The sequence below is a fragment of the Trichosurus vulpecula genome, chromosome 4, assembly GCF_011100635.1.
Source record: "Trichosurus vulpecula isolate mTriVul1 chromosome 4, mTriVul1.pri, whole genome shotgun sequence".
NCBI lineage: Eukaryota > Metazoa > Chordata > Mammalia > Diprotodontia > Phalangeridae > Trichosurus > Trichosurus vulpecula.
In genome coordinates, this window is record NC_050576.1 from 198,561,456 (window position 1) to 198,580,033 (window position 18,578).

Genomic DNA, 18,578 nt, shown 5'->3' on the forward strand with positions numbered 1-18,578 from the left:
AGGGGGTTAGTTGTCTGTTGCTCCCAGCCCTGGCCGGTCTTAAGCTCTCCAGAGACATTATAGCCCTTTGCGGGTGGTGTTGGGAAGGACCCCAAAGACCCTGGGAATTGACAGCCTTCTGGGCAACCCACAGTTTCAAGATAACTTGGATGCTGTCAACCAGACGCTGAAGAAACTGAGCTCAGACCTGAACACTAAGTACCACCCTACCCACGGAGATCCTCCCGGAGCACGGTCAGACCTGCTTCGGCAGTTGGAGGTAAGACAGTCCCTAGCCACACCCCTTGGGACACCAGAGGCAGAAAACCACCCTGTCCTCACCCAATATACCAGCTCCTCGGTGTAGGCTATAGGGTAACACAACCAGAGGATGTCAGAGATGACCCAGGGATAAACTGACCAGCCTCCCTTATTTTATATGAGAGAAAGGTAAGGCCCGAAGAGGCGAAGGGATTTATCTAAGGTCAGAACTGGCTACTTTGCCTAACGACCATACCAAGTAAATGAAATTGCCCTCCCAAACATCAGTGTTATACCACCCTCCTTCACTCTAATATGCCCAGTGTGTGCACACATACACTCACCCCCCCACACATACACACATACCCAGACCCACACATACACACCCCACACCCAAATACATACACACCCACCACACCCACACCCACATACACACATACGTACAATAACATACACACATACACATACCCACACACACATATACCCCCCGCATACACACTCATACACATACATACACACCCCACACCCACATACATACACACCCACCACACTCACACCCACATACACACATACGTACAATAACATACACACATACACCTCACACATACACACATACACATACCCACACACACATTTACCCCCCACATACACACCCATACACACACATACACACCCCACACCCACATACATACACACCCACCACACTCACACCCACATACACACATACGTACAATAACATACACACATATACCTCACACATACATACAGACCTATACCTACACACATATACACCCCCCCACATACACACCCATACACACACATACATACCCCACACCCACATACATACACACCCACCACACTCACACCCACATACACACATACGTACAATAACATACACACATACACTTCACACATACATACACCCCCCACATACATACAGACCTATAGCTACACACACACATACACCCCCCACATACACACCCATACACACACATACACACCACACCCACATACATACCCACCCACAACACTCATACCCATAAACACACATACATACACAAACACATAAATACACACCCATACCCCCACACACATACATATACACACACACAAATACACACCCTCCAACTAGGTTCCAGTTACTGAAGAATGTAATGTGACTGACCTATGGTAGTGAGGCTCTGGGCAAGGGGCGGGAATCTGTAATCCATCAATACGCATTTATTCAGCATTTACTCTGTGAAAGACACTATGATGCTGGGCACTGGAGGGAAAAAGACTAAAGGGAGATAGCCCCTGCCTTCAGAAAGCTTACATTCTACGGAGGGAGCCAACGTATCCATAATATATACCAATTGGGGAGGGAGGGCACTCCCTGGCAGTTCTGGGGAGGGATCAGAGAAGGCTTCATGTAGAAGGTGACATTTGTGCTGACTTAAAGGAAGCCATGGATTCCAAGATGTTGAATTAAGGAAGGAATGCATGCCAGGCATGGGGGACAGTGATACAAAGGCCCAGAGATAGGAGATAAAGAATTGGATGAGGAAAAGCAAGGAGGCTCTTTTGGATCACAGAGTGGGTAGAGGGGTTGTTGGCAGTGGGGGAGGGGGAGTTGTTGTTCAGTCATTTTCAGTAGTATTGGACTGTTCCTGACCTCATTTGAGGTTTTCTTGGCAAATATACTGAAGTAGTTTGCCATTTCCTTTGTCAGCTCATTTTACAGATGAGGAAACTGAGACAAACAGGGTTAAGTGACTTGCTCAGGGTCACACAGCTAGGAAGTGTCTGAAGTCTGATTTGGATTCGGGTCTTCCTGACTCCAGACCCAGCAATCTATCCACTGTGCCACCTCACTGCTCCTTGTGCAGAGGAGAGTAACGTATAAAAAAGACTGGAAAGATCTATACAACATGACTAACGTGGAAATATATTTAATAGGGATGTTTGTGTAGAGCCTATATCACATCACAGGCCATCTTGGGGAGAGAGGGAGGAGGGAGGGGGAGAAAATTTAAAACTTATGTAAGTGAATGTTGAAAACTAAAAATAAATAAATTAATAAAAAATTTTTAAAAATTTAAGGACTGGAAAGATAGGAAGGGGACCTGGTTGTGAAAAGATGTAAATACCAAACATAGGATATTTTTTTTACTTTCTTTTTTATTAATTAATTAATTTTTTTTAGTTTACAACACTCAGTTCCACAAGTTTTTGAGTTCTAAATTTTCTCCCCCTTCCTCTCCCCACTCCCCCTCAAGATGGCATGTAATCTGACATAGGTTCTATATATACCTTCACATTAAACTTATTTTCCCAATAATCAAGTTGTAAAGAAGAATTATAACCAATGGAATGAACTATGAGAAAGTCGAAACAAAACCAAAAAGAAAAGAAAAGAAAAAAGAAAAAAAAGAGAGAGTAAATAGTTTGCTTCCACCTGCATTCAGACTCTAATTCTTTCTCTGGTTGTGGAGAGCCTTTTCCATCGTGAGTCTTTTGGAGCTGTCTTAGAACCTTGTATAGCTAAGAAGAGCCAAGTCTATCAAAGTTAGTCATCACAGAAGCAATGTGTCTGTGGTTGTGTACAATGTTCTCCTGGTTCTCCTCCCTTCACTCATCATCAGATCACACAACACTCTCCAGCAAACATAGGATTTTATTCTTGATCCTAGAGGTAATAGAGAACCATTGGTATTTATTGAGGAGAGAAGGAGAGCAACATGGTCAAACCTGAGTTTGAGGAAAATCCCTTTGGCAGGTGCGTAAAAGAAGAATTAGAGAGGAAAGTTAATGCCTATGGAGCATCCATTTAGAGATATCCAACGGGTAGTTCGTGATATGGGGCTGGAGCTCAGGAGACAGGCTGGGAGTTGTCGGCATAGCAAGGAGGATAGAGCCCTCGCAGAAGCTGATAAGGGCATTAAATGAGAGATTAGAGAGACAAAAGACAGACCCTCGGAAGGTAGCCGGGTAACATAGATGATGGATTAGCAAAGAAAATGGAGAAAGAAGGCAATCTGCAAGGAATAGTCCTTGATTGACATTCTTTGGGGGAATGGGGAGGAGGTCCTAGGGAGGCCCAAGTCCAAACTCTAAGGCTTCTAGTCCAAGTCTTCCTGGGTCTATCCCGATGGCTTCAGCTTTCTTTTCCCTTCCCTCCTCCCCCAGGCTGAAGAAAGGCAGCTAAATACATTGGAGAAGACCATCAAGGACCTGAAGAAACAAGGCCAGGAGATTGCCCCCCTCCCTCTTCGAAGGACGCATCTTGTGAAGCCCCTCCAGGTGGACAGCATCTGCGACTGGGACTCTGGCGATGTAAGGGCAATGTTGCTGCTGGCTTTACTCCCTGTCAGTCAGTCAGTCAATAAGCATTTATTAAGTGCCTATTGTGTGCCAGGCACCATGTGAAACACTAGGAAGGCAAAAGATTGTCCCTGCTCTCAAGGAGCTCAAAATCCAATGGGGCAGACAACATGAAAACAAATAGGTACAGTCTATATACCTGATAAATAGAAATACTCAACAGAGAAAAGGCACTAGAATTAAGAGGCTTTGAGAAACGCTTCCTGTAGAAGGCCCAAGAATGCCTGGTAGCCTCACTACCCCCAACTCTAGTGGTTGGAAAGCAGGGTCCCCCCTGGGGATGGGGAGCTGCCCCAGGGCTTCTCGGAAGCCTTAGGAAGGCATTGTGTTGAAGGGGATCTGCCTGTAGCCTAGTACTTGACTTTGTCAGACTAGATCCATAGAAGACTCCATCAGGGCTTGCTTCCCACTTATAGCAGATCCCTGGGTTCTCCTAGCACTGTGCAACAGAACTCAGTCAGTCAGTCAACAGGTATTTTTTAAACCCTCACTATATGCCAGGCATTGTGCCAAGTGCTGGGGATACAAAGAAAGGCAAAGGTGCCAGCCTTCAAGGATCTCACAGTCTCATGGGAGAGACAGCATGTGAATAATGAGGTATATATGAATTGTAATCATAGGAGAGGAAAAATGATCTGAAAGGAAAGGCATCAGCATCGAGGGGGACCAGAGTGGGATCTGAGCTGAGTCTTAACAAGGAAAATAAAGGGAAAAGGCAAAAGGCAGAGCATCCCAGGTGTGGGGTACAGCCAGTACAAAGACCTGGGGACAGCGGCCATAGTGTCATGTTTGAGGAACCTGGGCTCCAGATTCCTGCTTAAAAACCAAAACAAACAAAAACATCTCTTCCCCATCTAGGTACAACTATTTAGGGGAGAGAAGTACACCCTGAAAGATAACCGTGACCCCCACACCTGGGTGGTGGAGAGCCCTGCCGGGGAGTCCAAGAGAGCCCCCGCTGCCTGTTTCTACATCCCCCCGCCTGACCTGGATGGCATGGCCAGGGTCGGCAGGTACGGCAATGGTCTAGAAGGGTAGCTTCTTGGGACGAACAGATTCTGATCTCCTCCCTTTAATCTTCCCTCCCCCCCACCCCTCAATGCTGGGTCCCGTAGCATACGTCCAATAGTCTCTCCGCACCTTCAGTTGTTCCCTACCCCCTGCCCCTTCCCTTTGACTAGCTAGGTGTGCACCCCATTTTCCAGACCCACAAAACTGGGCTCAAGTCAGGGGCTCCTTGGGTCTCTGAAGGCTTGCCTACTCTAAGACACTCCCCTAGTTCTCTTCATCTTCCTTTGGGTTTGCCTGGGTCAGGATACAGTTTTATCAGCACAGGAGAGTAGGAGGGGGGCCCCTGCCAGCCCCCACAAGAGCACTGAGGAAGGAGGGAGGGAAGAAAGGGTGGGAAAGAGGGGAGTTATCTTCTCATCTACCTTCCCATCCCAGGCTAGAGTCTGAGCTGCAGGCGCTGAAGCAGAGCTGTAAGGACCTCCAGAGCGGTCTGATGGCCAATACCAGTGAGCTAGTGCGGCCCAATAAGCAGGGTATGGGGACATGGGGGACGGTGGTGCTACAAGAGAGTATGGAGGCCATAAGGGGCTTGGTAGTGCTGTGGGGCACATAGGACATGAGGGGAGCATTGGCCTTAGGGCACTGGGTCCACCTTCTGGCAGAGGAAGGAGGCCAAGGGATACAGACCCTAAGGCTCTATCTTAGCCATGAGCCCTCAGCTTCCATGACACCCTAGAAATCTGCAAACACTACAAATCAGGGCCTGATTTTCTGTTTCTTAGGAAACTTACGGAAGACTTAGGAAAGTGATGGAGAAAATGTTATAATGCAGATTAAACTTCAAAATGTGTTGTGCATTATTTTCTCAGAGAGCAAGTTGTTAAACATTTACCAATATATTGAAACTTACTGCCCACTGTACCACCTACATGCCTTTTCTTTTTAATTTATTTTTATTTGACCCTCAACAATCATCAAATAAACATTTTCTATATATGTAACATATATGTAATATGTAGAAAATGTCCACTTTATTTGGTGATTGTTGAGGGTTGAATAAAAATAATAGAATAGAAAAAGAGAGTTGTACATGAAACAGATCTCTAAGTATAGCCTGCTTTTAAAAAAAAGGTCTATATTAAGTTCTTCTGTAGCTTTCTTAGCTGTCCTACTTGTCTGTGCTTCTTTCTGATCTTTCGTCTATTCTCTACTCTGAATTTTAAAAAAAGAGTCTTCGATGACCCTCTTTTCTTTCGCTTTTCTTTCCTTTGCTACCCCCTCCCTATACTACTCCTCACTGTCCCACTTCCATATGATTGGGAAAAAAGAGAAAAAAAAAAACAAACTCTAGGAACAAATGTGTGTAGCCAGGCAAAACAAATGTCCACAGAGGCCACGCCTGAAAATTCCTCCCTCATCTATTTTATTCCTCCTTCTCTGTTCTCAGTGGACTGATTTGTACAATCTGGTGGTTTCTATGCTAAGGATGTGTCAGTCACGCACACACAGATAAGGGGCCACATTCCTATCTTCCCAGAGACTCTCTTGTCCTTTATCCCTTCCAAGCTTTACTATGCCAAATATAGGGTTCTGTTCATACATACCTCTGCACATAGTGGTGACTGTTCCTTGAGAGTGGGGAGTGGGGTGGAGTAGGGAGAAGGGAGTTCTGGGAGTTGAGCACTCATTCACCCAACCTCCTCTCTCCTAACCCTCTCCACCAGCCACCTCAGGCACTGCCTCAGTCAACCCCCAAGCTCAGAAGCTGCTGACCCGGCTGACCCAGTTGGATAGTGACCTAAACCAGATAGAACATGAGATTCTGGGCTGGGTCCGTGCCCCCCTGAACCGCAATGCCCCCCTGGATGACCTGAACACTCGTATCCGGAGCCAAGAGGTGGGTGAAGCTATGGGAAACCTGTCCTGGAGGGATAGGGTGATGGAAATCAGCCATTCATTCCACCAATATGAATGATTACTATGTGAAAGGCACTATTCTAAGCTCCATTGAGGGGATAAATAAGACACAGCCCTCTCACAGGGCTTACAGTCTAGTAGAAGAGATGACACATATACACACAACATTAAGAGGCAAAATGTGCCATAAACGAAGTACAGAAAAGTATCGTGTGAGTTGAATAGAAGGAGAAATTGTATCTGCTTGGGGGAGTTAAGAGAAGACTTCATGGAATTGGTGGCATCTGGATGAGGCCTTGAAAAATGAATGGAATTTCCATAGGAAGATGTTGGGGAGAGGGATTTCAGGCAGTTGACAAAGACATCTACAGAGGTGAGAAAAAGCAAGGCAAGTTCAGTATAAGCAGAAAAGGCAAGAGGTCCATTTGGTGGGAGTGGGAGGAATGTATATAAAGGAAGAAAAGGCTAGAAAGGTTGTTTGAGGCTTTGAATGCCAGGCTGAGAAATTTGGAAATGACAACTGATATGAGGAAACCGTTATTCTATCAATGCTTTATAGAATAGAATGGAGTTGGGGAGACCTCTTGTTATTACAAGAGAAGATATAAGGAAGATCTGAGGTACAGTGATGACAGTGGGAAAGGAATGGAGGGAGGGAGCCAATGCCAGAAACATTTTAATGATAGAATTGGCGTGATTTGGCACCTGTTTGAAGCTAGGGAAGAAAGGAAGAGTTCAGTCAACCAGAATTCAGGTCAGTGTGGCTGGTATTAACAGAAATGGGAAAATATGGAGGAAGACTTGGCTTGTTGGCAGAAGATGAGTTTTGTTTTAGGAAGTGCCAAAGCAAGGGTTCTTATCCTTTTTTGTATCATGGACCCAGGTTTGTGCTGAAGTCAGCATGAACCAGCTTGAGAGAGTCAGTTGTTAAATTTTCAACATGAGCATTTATTTATACCTTAGAAATCAGTAAATGCTACAAAGAGGGGCTTGATTATCATCTTGCTGATTTCTGGACTTAAGAAAGTGACAGAGAAAATGTTAACAATAATGTAAATTAAACTTAAAAGTGTGTTATGTGTTTTGGGAGAACTAGTTGTTAAACATTTACCAGAACTCCAGCATGGACCCTTTGGGGATAACATTTTTAAATGCATAAGATACATAGAATGACAAAGGAAGCCAAAGGTCAGTGAAAATAATGGTGTAATTTCTTTTTTCTCATCTGAGTCCACAGACCCACTAAAATATTAACCCCAGGTTAAGAACCCTCATGCTAGCAGGTCATCCAGGTGGAGATAAAAAGTGGATTGGAGCTTAGAAGGAAAGCTGAGGTTCTAAAATCCTATGGTGCGGGTAGGGTGGGACTGTTTGTGTCGAGTGTTAGCTGAAGGCAAGCAATCAGATGAGAGCACAATGAGACAGAACTTAGGAAGAGAAAGGAAGAAGATTGAGGCACAGCCTACATTTAGCAGGCTACTACTACAGTTAGGGGTGGGAGGAAGAAGAGCCAAAGGAAGGGACTGTCAGAGAAGTAGCTAAGTGAGAAGAGTGATGTGTCATGAAGTGCCATAGCTAGGACTTTTGACACCTAGGTGAAATTCAGTAGAGCAAGGATGGAGATGGAGTGCCCAAGGCAGGACCGTTACTGTGTATGAGTGAAGTAGAATGTGTAGCTAGAGATCATGGGCATTAACGATGTTGAAGAACTATGAGGCTATATAGGGTTTGACAGGAGCAGAGGTTGGGGCGGAAAAGACTGTGGGTCAGATTGTTGTTGTCTGTCCTTCATTCTTGAAGAGTACCATGACATCAGGAAGATGATGCCGTGACTTGCAAGTGAATTGGATTTAAGTGAGGTAGGGCTGTGCAAAGTCACCAGCCTCACTCTTTCTCTCTCTCTCTCTCTCTCTCAGAGCAATCTGGGTCCAGTGGCAAGATATAGATCAGGATGATTGGAGGTGGCCTCCGAGTCAGATATTAGACATACTGGGGAGGAGGAAGTCCATAGAAGATAGCAACAAGGATCTGGACAAGATGGAGTGAATGTAAAATAGAGATGTGCCTACTTAAGTGATGGTGGCAGAAGGAGGTTCTGAAAGTGGATGTGGGGAGCAAGGTAGACCTATTCTGCCTCTTGATCCTGGGTGTCAAGGGAGTAGTCATGAGAAGGAAGGGAGGGAGGGAAGGAGGAAGGAAAGAACAAAGGAAGAGAGGGAGGAAGGAAGGAAAGAAGGAAGGAAGGAAGGAAAGGAGGAAGGGAACAAGAAAGGAAGGAAACAATCATTTCTAAGTGCTTACTATGTACTGGACTCACAGGGCCTCACAGATTTAGGGCTGGGAGAGATTTCAAAGGCCATCTAGAGTTAATCTCCTCATTTTAAAGGTAAGGAAACTGAATCTCATGGAGGTTAAGCGACTTGCTCAAGGGGTCACATAGGCAGCAAGTGTCATAAGCAGGATTCAAACCCAGGTCTGCTAACTCCAGTCAGTGTTCTTTCCACTATATTGTGCCATTTCCCAGGGTATGAGAGGAGAAGCCAGCCTTGGAGAGGGTGCCAAGAAATGTGGTATCTTTGGAAGAAAGGTTTCAGGGAGCAACAAAAGATGGAAGGAATGGGAATGGAAGAAGTGAAGAGGAGTTTGTTAATAGTAGAGGAAGATGCCAGAGGGCATAGTGGAAATAGAGGTGGGGCAGAGGAGGTTAGGGCTTGAGGATGGGGAAGGGAGAGTGTTGGCAGCCAGGCATGTAACTGTTTTGCCACCAGTCCCCATAGCTGGTCCCCTGATGACTCCAGGTATGCTACCTAGCATGGGTTCCCAGAGCAGATAATACATGAAGGACAGGCCAGCCCAGTGGAAAGGTGGGCCCCAGAAGAAGGGTGTGATGCCTCCCAGGATGCTGGGGTGCATCTGGAGAGATGGGTAAGGGACCGTGTGAGCTGGACATCTGTTCCAGGAGTGGACAGAGAGAAAATACACCACCTCTCCCACCATGTTGGGATCTGGAGCAAAGCCCCAGTGACCCCATCTTAGTTCCAACTTTGAGGTCAGCAGAATCAAATGCTGTATCATCTTCATGGTACTAGAAGGGTACCAGGAAAATGTTTATTAGAGTTAGACTTATAAAGGATATCCCAAGTTTTAATGGCTTAAAATGGCACTAAGGTCTTTGGGACATCCTGAATATAATTATTTATAGTTATTTAAGTGCAGAGGAGAAATGCCAACCAAATTTGGGAAGGGAATCCACGGAGCCACTTCCAACCAGAAAGGGAAGTTTAAGGAGAGAAAGTGGTATTTGAGTTGGGTTTCAAAGGATTCAAACAGGTAGTTTGGATTTTCTCATTAAAGTAGGAGGTGAGGTCATTTGTTGAGAATGAGGGTGATAGGGCAGGGCTGATGCTCTGGTTCCCCTCCTTTGGACATTCTTCAGCTTATTAATGTTATTCTGGAGCAGTGGTGCCCACGACTGAGCCCAGTGCTCCTAATGAGGTCTGACAAGTGTTGCTCTTAAGCACAATTTGAGCAGAATTAAATGGTGCCCAGTTCTGCAACCCTTTTCCTAGCGCTCTTAAAGGTATAGGTTATTCTCCTCCCACCAGCTCCCTGGGCAAATGTCTGATTATTCTGGGTAAAGGGAGGGAGAGAGGGGGAGCCCCAGTGCTAATGGGGCCCTTACTGGTGAAGCAGTAAATGATAGTCAGACTACAGGTTTAAGAATTCTTGGGTCCACAATAAAAGTTCATCTCTCTCTGCAGAACGCCACCCGGAGGCTACAGGGCCTGGAAGCCGAAAAAAAGGCCACCCAGAAGGAATGTGAGTCTTTCCTGTCCTCTAAGCCAGCTGGGCCCACTGTGCTTCACCTGCCAGTGACTCTTAACAATGTCAAGAACAAATACAACGACGTACAAGTCCTCTGTGGTCTCTATGGGGAAAAGTGAGTGTTCTTGTAGGTCATAAATGGGGACTGGCCTGGGGAGTCAGGGAGAGAAGGACTCGGTGGATGACCAGTAGGGATCTCTGATCCTCTCTCTCTCTTCTCTCCCAGGGCGAAAGCAGCCCGCGCTCTAGAATGGCAGATCCAGGCGTCAGATAAGGTGATTCAGAGCTTTGAGTCCAACCTGGTTCAGGAGGCCCCCATCGCTGCCAGCCCTGGAGCACTGCAGGATCGAATCAGTCAGCTGCAGGTGAGGGGGTCTGGGAGGCCAATGTTCTGTTTAGAGAGCTGCCTGCCTGCAACGCAGCCTTGCTTGTGTGGGAGTGGATGGGGAAGGTATGTAGGGGCGGATGCAAAGAGGAGGCCAGTGGGAGGGGCTGCCCATGAAGTGAGGAAGCATGTGGGGGCTGAACCTGCTCCTGCTCCTTCAGGGGCAAAGGCGAGAGTTGTTGGGGCAACAGTCCTGCGTACTAGGCCTGCACCGGGAGCTGAAGGCAACAGAGCATGGCTGTGGGGCACTGCAGAACAACTTCCAAGAATTCTGCCAAGATCTGCCCCGACAGAGGCGTCAGGTGCAGGGGCTCACTGACCGCTACCACGCCGTAGCGGACCAGCTGGACCTTCGGTGAGGAGGCGGGGCTGGCTGATGAATGTAAGAAGGAAGAGGCCATTTGTGTGTGTCAGAACTCTCTCTTCTGCCTTAGTCTTCTGGTGTATTAAACTGGAAGTTTCTGCTGCCCCTAGCACCCATGGTACTCCCTAAACCCAGGCCCAGGAAGGGATGGGCTGGTAGATCCCAAAAGCATCTGCTCCAGGAGGATGATCCTAGTTTATCCCTTGGGGCAGGAAGGTAACAGACCACTGGATTCATTCTCCCTAGATAGTCATGGTTCTTACCCCTCTCCTTTGCACCCTGAGCCATTGGTTCTTCCCTATGGCCCGGCTTGGGTCCCCAAGCTGAGCCTGTCTATTCTCCCATCCCCATTCCCCAGTGAGAAAGCAGCACAAGATGCCAGCCTCATCTACCAGCAATTCAAGAATTACAGTGAGAATCTTCGCTCTTGGATAGAACACCTCCCCCGCAATGAGCTGGGGCCCACTGATGGGCCCAGTCAAATCAACTATAAGCTGCAAGCTCAGAAGGTGAGAGGGGACCAAGAAGGGGACCAATGAAAAGTGGACCTATGTGGAGGTGGCCATATCACTGGGCAGGGGCTTCATAGGCTTGGGCCACTGCCAGATCCTAAGCTCCTTTCCCTCTCCACCAAGTACACACTACCTGGCGCTTGCCCCTTTGACCTCTGAGGGAGGCCAGCCCTGCGCAGAGGCAGAGCTTCTTCCATGCTCCCAAACTCTGGGTGAAGCCAGCAAGAGGCAGAATGGACGATGAAAAGGGAACTGGGTTTGGGGTCAGAGGACCCAGATTCAAATGCTGGCTCTGTATGACCTTGGGCAAATCCACTTAACTTGTCTGGTTCTCAGTTCCTTCATCTATAAATTGAAAGGAGGGAGGATGAGGGTGGAGGGAAGGGAGGACTAAATAGGGTTTAATTTCCTTCTAACTCTAAACCTTTGAGCCTATGAGCTGGTTCTGTACATGTGTATATGTGTGTACATGCTTCCCTCTGGTGGCCACAACTGGAAAATGTCCTGGTCCAACTCTTGCAAGCCAATGGTCAGTAGAGAAATTCAGTTGAATTCTTCCAGGGTACTCCCTATTCTCCTAAGGCCCAGCTCAGCACTGGCTGCCTGGGGGTGGGGAGAGTTCTCGTCCATCTTCCAGGGCTGGACAGCTTCCATACAACAATGGGCCGAGCAAATCTCCAGTATATACCAGAATTTCCAGAGGTTAAGACAACTCGTGTCTCTCTTTTTCCTTCCCTCCCTTCCTCAAGCCCAATATTGAGAGGTGTAGATTAATTCACAGGCTACCAGGAAAATGCTCTATTGGCCTCTAGAGGATCCAAACCTGTGTGAGACACCAGGTGGCATGATAGATAGAGCGTTGGGCTTAGACTCATGAATATCTGAGTTCAAATCCTGCATCGAGCACTTGTTAGCTGTGTGACCCTGGACAAATCCCTCTGTAAAATGAGGGGGCTGGGCTCCATAATCTTTAAAGTCCCTTCCAGCTCTAAATCTATGAGCCTATGTAGTCTAAGGTCTGGGAGTCTAAGGTTATAGTTAGTGAATTAGAAAGAACCCTCTACCCTGAGTCAGAAGATCTGGGTTCAAATCCTTCCTCTGCCTCTTACCAACTCTGTGACCATCTTGGGCAAGTCACTTAACTTCTGGGCCTCAGTTTCTTCATCTGTAAAAGGTGGGGTCGCGTTCGATGACCTCTAAATCTAGGATTCTCTGATCTCTAGTCCTGGATAGGCTTCCATAGGGGGTACATGAAGTAATCCTAGCCATTATCCATACAGCCATGCTGCTGGTGGGATGATGGAAGACACAAAGTGGAAGGAACATGTATATGTCATTATCATTAGGATCCTGTTCCCTTTGCTCATTGCCCCAGGAGGGTCCCTAGAGGACAGCAGGAAAGGAATGGGAGATTCTTTTTGGCTCAGGAGTTAGCTCCCTCCCATTCCTGGGATTTTGCCGACTTTTCTTCTTTCTTTCCTAGCGTCTGGTACAGGAAATTCAGAATAAAGAGAAAGACAAAAACACAATATTCCATCTATCCCAGAACCTGCAAACTGCTCTCCAAGTAAGTGTACTTCCTCAACTTTGTTTCTCCTCTCCTTCTGTCCTCTGTCCATCAGCCCTTCTCTCTTCTCCAAAAGATGCCCTCCCCCTCTCCTTATCCCTCTGACTGCTAGGTTTTTGTTTTCCCCTCCTTCTCCCCTACAGGACTATGAGCTGCAGGCAGACAAGTATTGTAGTTCCCTGGACCCCACACTGACCGCATCTGCCTCCAAGAGACCTCGGATCACTCCTCTGCAGGACAGCATCCAGGCCCAGGTAAGGGTGGGTCACAGTTTCCATGGCTTTGCTTCTCTCTTCCTAGCCTACTGTTCCCCCATAGATTTATAGGCCTGGTCCTCCGAGGAATGGCCATTCAAAGAACTGACTCCATCCTCTGATTTCCTCCCTCCCCAACTCCAGGAGAAGGACATAACCAAGCACTTCACTGAGGTCGCTGCCAAAAAGCAACAGCAGCTGAGTCAGCTGGAGTTTGCTAAGAAGGTGTTGGAAAAGGTACCAAGATGATCCTTAGAGTCCTTTACTGGAACACCCCCCTTCAAAGATAATGTGCCCATTCTTGTGATAGTATCTGGGAGCCTCCCCTGTCAATCCAGGGTGCTTCCTGGCCACTCAGTGGTCCCGTCTCCCTGGCCCTACATGTGGGATACAGGCAGGGTGAGAAAACAGGTGGAACTCCCTGCCCATGGCTCTCCACAGAGACACATCCCCCTTCTTGGCCTGCAGCTCCTGTAGGAGACAGATCTCGAAAGTGTCACTCTATAGGCCTTGGACTCCCCTCCTATGGGGACCAGGCCTCTTTCCCCACAGAAAGCCCAGACTACCCCAGAAAAGACTCACACTGCCCAAACTGGCAGAGCAGAAGGAGGAGAGGGGAAAAATCATAATAAGACATGAAATGCTTCCTCCCAGGGATGCTTGTCATTTGAAAGTACAACACAGGCTCTCTTTTCCTATTGTGATCAGTCAGCTTGGACTTCTCTGGAGGGCACATAGAGAATGAACAATATGGGGAATAAGTTAGATTTTATACTTTTTGGAAGGATGGACGGGTAGCAGGAGAGGGGTGCTCTGCCCGGCTGGCATCATGGGCATTTGCCCAGCCTGTTTGGAGGGTATTCCACCTAGCCTTAATCCCTTCTAATTTGCTAGTTTCTGAGTGTTTTAGGGCTTCAGCCACACCTTCCCCAACACACCAAGAGAAGGAGGCGCTGACCTGATGGGGGGAGGAAGGGAAGGTTCCTCCTCCTGATCCCTCATGCCACATACATTCTCTCCCCTCTTGCTCTGCAGAAGGAACTCAATGAGGCTCTCCAGCCGGCTCATCACCCCAAGCAGTGGTCTGAGAACCAGAGCCAGGGGAGCAGAGACTCAGAGACACAGGCACTGAAATCCCAGCTGGAGGAAGAGAGGAAGCGGGTGGCCCAAGTGCAGCAGGAACTCCAGGAGCAGAGGCAGCAGCTGCTGCTGCTCAAGACCCAGAAGCCTGTGGAGAGGCTGGAAGAAAAGGAAGTGGTAGAGTTCTACCGGGACCCCAAGCTTGAGAGCAGCCTGTCCAAAATGAAATACCAGGTGGAGGAGGAGGGCAAGAAGTGGGCCGGCACGAAGGCAGATCTGGAGGTGGTGAACCGGCAGATAGCCGAGCTGGAAAAGGAGAAGAAGAACATTCAGCCCCATCTGCTGACCAAGGAAGTCACCCAAATCAAGAGGGACCCCACCCTGGACAGCCAAGCGGCCCAGATCAGTGCTGAGATCGAACATCTTAGGGGAGACAATGCCGCCATCTCTGCCCGGCTGGAACAGTTAAAGAGAGAACTGGTGACTCTGGAACAGAAGGAGGCAAATGTGAAGGAGAAGGTTGTAGTGAAGGAGGTGGTCAAGTTGGAGAAAGACCCCGAAATGGTCAAGGCGTCCTGGGCTCTGAAGCGGCAGATCGAGGAGGATGCTGGCCGCAGGAAGGTGGCGGAGGAGGCAATGGTCAAGTTGCGGGCTCGTGCCCAGGAGCTGGAGCGGCAGATCAGCTCTTTGGAACCCAAAGTCATTGTGAAAGAGGTGAAGAAAGTGGAGCAGGACCCTGGACTTCTTCAAGAGTCCGTCAAACTAAGGAACCTCATTGAGGAGGAGAGGAAGAAGAACACGATGCTGACCAGGGAGGTGAAGGACCTACATAGCAAGTACAGCATAGTAGAAAAGCAGAAGCCCAAAGTAGAATTCAAGGAGAGAGTCAATGAAATCTTCCAAGTGGATCCGGAGACAGAGAAGGAGATTGCTCGGCTCAGAGCTGAGCTCCAGGACACCACAAACAAGAGAAGTGCCATTGAGAAGGAGGTGGAGGGAACCCTACCAGAGCTGACCATCCTCCGGGCCCAGAAGCCAACTGTTGAATACAAGGAAGTGATCCAAGAGGTGGTGAAACACGAGAAGAGCCCAGAGATCCTCAGGGAGATTGACCAGCTGAAGGCCCAGCTCAATGATCTGGTCAACACCAATGGTCGGTCTCAGGAGCAGCTCATCCGACTGAAGGGGGAGAGGGATGAGTGGAAGAGAGAGAGGTCTAAGGTTGAGACCAAGATGGTGAACAAAGAAGTGATACGCTATGAGAGTGACCCGGTGCTGGAGAAAGAGGTAGAACGTCTCCGGCGGGAGGTGCGAGATGCGGCCCAGAAGAGGAGAGCAACGGAAAGTGTGGTCTATGAGCTTCAGAACAAGTACCTGCTGTTGGAGAGGAGGAGACCTGAGGAGAAGGTGGTAGTCAAGGAAGTGGTGGTTACCCAGATGGACCCGAAGCTCCAGGAGGACCACAGTCGCCTCAGCCGTAGCCTGGATGAGGAAGTGGCCAACAGGCGGAGGCTGGAGCGCGAGGTGCAGCAGCTCCAGGCCACAGTGGAGGAGAAGGAGAACCTCCTCAGTTTCCAAGAGGACCGAGACAAAAAGCTAGCGATTGAGAAGGAGCTGCGGCAACTGAGCCTAAGGATCCAGGAGATGGAGCAGCGGCCTCTGGCCGTGCAGGAGAAAATCATCATGGAGGAAGTGGTCAAGCTGGAGAAGGACCCTGATCTGGAGAAGTCCACGGAGGCTCTGCGGCGGGATCTGGACAGTGAAAAGAACAAGGTGATGGACTTACACCGGGAGTGCAAGAACCTGCAGGTTAAAATCGACATCCTCCAGAAGACCAAGTCTCAGGAAAAGACCATCTACAAGGAAGTCATCCGGGTGGAAAAGGACCGAGTCTTAGAAAATGAGAGGTCCCGGGTGTGGGAGCTTCTCAATAAGGACCGTACCGCAAGACAGAACAGGGAGGAGGATGTGAGGAGACTCAAGGAGAGGATCGAGAGGGCAGAGGCACTGAAGAGGACCTGGTCCCGGGAAGAGGCTGACCTTCAGAAGACCCGGAGCCAGGCCAGCCAGGAGCGATCAAAGCTAGAGAAGGAGATGAGGGAGCTTGAGAGGCAGAAGCAGGAGAGGGTACTGTGCTTACATGAGGAGTCCAAATTACTCAGCCAGAAGACAGAAAGCGACCGGCAGAAGAGGGCCCAACGAGGCCAGGAGCTCTCTCATCTGGAGGAGGCTATTCTCAGGGAGAAGGATCAGATCCATGAGAAGGAGAGGACTCTAAGGGACCTCCAGCTTAAAATGAAACAAGAAGAGATGAATCAGGACACCCAAATGAGAGAGACCAACCTTTCCACTAAGATCTCCATCTTAGACCCAGAGACAGGGAAAGACATGTCACCATATGAAGCCTATAAGAGAGGCATCATTGATCGGGGACAGTATATCCAACTACAGGAATGGGAATGTGACTGGGAAGAGATCACCACCATGACCCCATGTGGAGAGGATTCTGTTCTCCTTGATAAAAAGAGTGGGAAGCAATATTCCATTGAGGATGCCCTTCGCTGCAGAAGGATCACCAAGGAGGAGTATCACCTCTATAAGGATGGCCACCTTCCTATTTCCGAGTTTGCTCTCCTGGTGGCTGGAGAAACCAAAATTTCCCCACTCTCCATCGGCTCCATCATCTCCAAATCACCCCTCTCCTCGCCAGCATTGGCCTCTCAGACCACCAGCATTTTCTGCCCTGGTTCCTCACTTGGCCTCAGCGATGACACCTTTCCTATCGCAGGTATCTATGACACAGCTACCGATAACAAGTGCAACATCAAGAATGCTGTGAGCAAAAAGATGCTGGACCCCATCACTGGGCAGAAGCTGCTTGAGGCCCAGGCAGCCACAGGAGGCATCGTGGACCTCCTGACGCGGGAACGCTACTCTGTCCACAAGGCCATTGACCGGGGGCTGATCGAGAACACTTCCACTCAGAGGCTACTCAATGCCCAGAAGGCCTTCACTGGCATTGAAGACCCCGTCACGAAGAAGAGGCTGTCAGTGGGTGAGGCTATCCAGAAGGGCTGGATGCCCCGAGAGAGTGCCCTGACTCACTTGCAGGTTCAACACCTCACCGGAGGACTCATTGACCCCAAGAGGACAGGCCGCATCCCTATTCCCCAAGCCTTGCTGGCTGGCATGATCAATGAAGAACTAGCTCAGCTCCTCCAGGATGAATCCAGCTATGAAAAAGAATTGACCGACCCCATCTCCAAAGAGCGGATAAGTTACAAGGAAGCCATGGCCCGTTGCCGGAAAGACCCAATGACTGGTCTGCTGCTCCTCCCCGCAACCCAAGAGAACTACTGTTCTTACCGCACGGCCTCCCCTTCTCGGCCACGTTCTCTGTGCTAACGGAAGCACTCCTCACACGTGCCAAGTGGGCAGGAAGGCATGTGTTAAAGGTCATATATCTTTTTTTAGCTAAATAAAATTCCCTTTACCCTCCAAAGGCAGCCAGATCCCTGATCTCTCTATGTTCAAATGCTTTCTCATGAAGAGTGGTTTCTGTATCTGAGCTCCCCTACCTCCCTAGCCCCAGAGGTCAGTGTGACTTTGTCTGCACTCTCCAATCCAATGCATGCAATAAACTTCCCCATTGTCTCAGTGGCTGGGCTGTCATTAATTGAAACATGGCATAGACCTGTCTGGTTGGGACAAGGAGGTTGGGGACACCTGCTGAGAACTGAGAAAACTTCTCCCAGCTCAGTGGAAGGGGGAGTGCTCTGCTGCCTCTGATTCTGGGTCTAGGACAAGTTGTCTGGGATGAGATCTAGAAAGGGGAATACAAACTGCCCCATGGAAATAACAGTGACCTCTTGCCTCCCCTGAATAGCTCCTCCCCGTTTTATTTGCTATCTGTGCTCTGTACAACTCAATCTCTTTTTACCTAGGGTATAGGTTCTTAACCTATACCTTAACCTATACCTTGTGTCCCCTTCTTGGAAAGACATTTTTAAATGCATAAAATAAAATGCTTAGGATCACAAAGAAAGCAAATTACATTAAA

The 18,578-nt window shown here is 48.5% G+C and overlaps 1 protein-coding gene across 1 annotated transcript in view; it reads left to right on the forward strand.

Annotated features, from left to right (window-relative positions):
- EVPL (envoplakin) overlaps positions 1 to 17,923 on the forward strand; it is a 41,420-nt gene extending 23,497 nt beyond the window's left edge. Inside the window, exons 10-22 of the mRNA XM_036757166.1 lie at positions 134 to 259; positions 3,409 to 3,555; positions 4,462 to 4,616; positions 5,050 to 5,147; positions 6,339 to 6,511; positions 10,293 to 10,471; positions 10,583 to 10,721; positions 10,903 to 11,096; positions 11,464 to 11,614; positions 13,101 to 13,184; positions 13,328 to 13,438; positions 13,583 to 13,675; positions 14,474 to 17,923. Of these exons, the coding sequence (XP_036613061.1) occupies positions 134 to 259; positions 3,409 to 3,555; positions 4,462 to 4,616; positions 5,050 to 5,147; positions 6,339 to 6,511; positions 10,293 to 10,471; positions 10,583 to 10,721; positions 10,903 to 11,096; positions 11,464 to 11,614; positions 13,101 to 13,184; positions 13,328 to 13,438; positions 13,583 to 13,675; positions 14,474 to 17,923 (5,100 nt within the window). The remainder of the gene's footprint in view (positions 1 to 133; positions 260 to 3,408; positions 3,556 to 4,461; positions 4,617 to 5,049; positions 5,148 to 6,338; positions 6,512 to 10,292; positions 10,472 to 10,582; positions 10,722 to 10,902; positions 11,097 to 11,463; positions 11,615 to 13,100; positions 13,185 to 13,327; positions 13,439 to 13,582; positions 13,676 to 14,473) is intronic.
- The last annotated feature ends 655 nt before the right edge of the window (positions 17,924 to 18,578 follow it).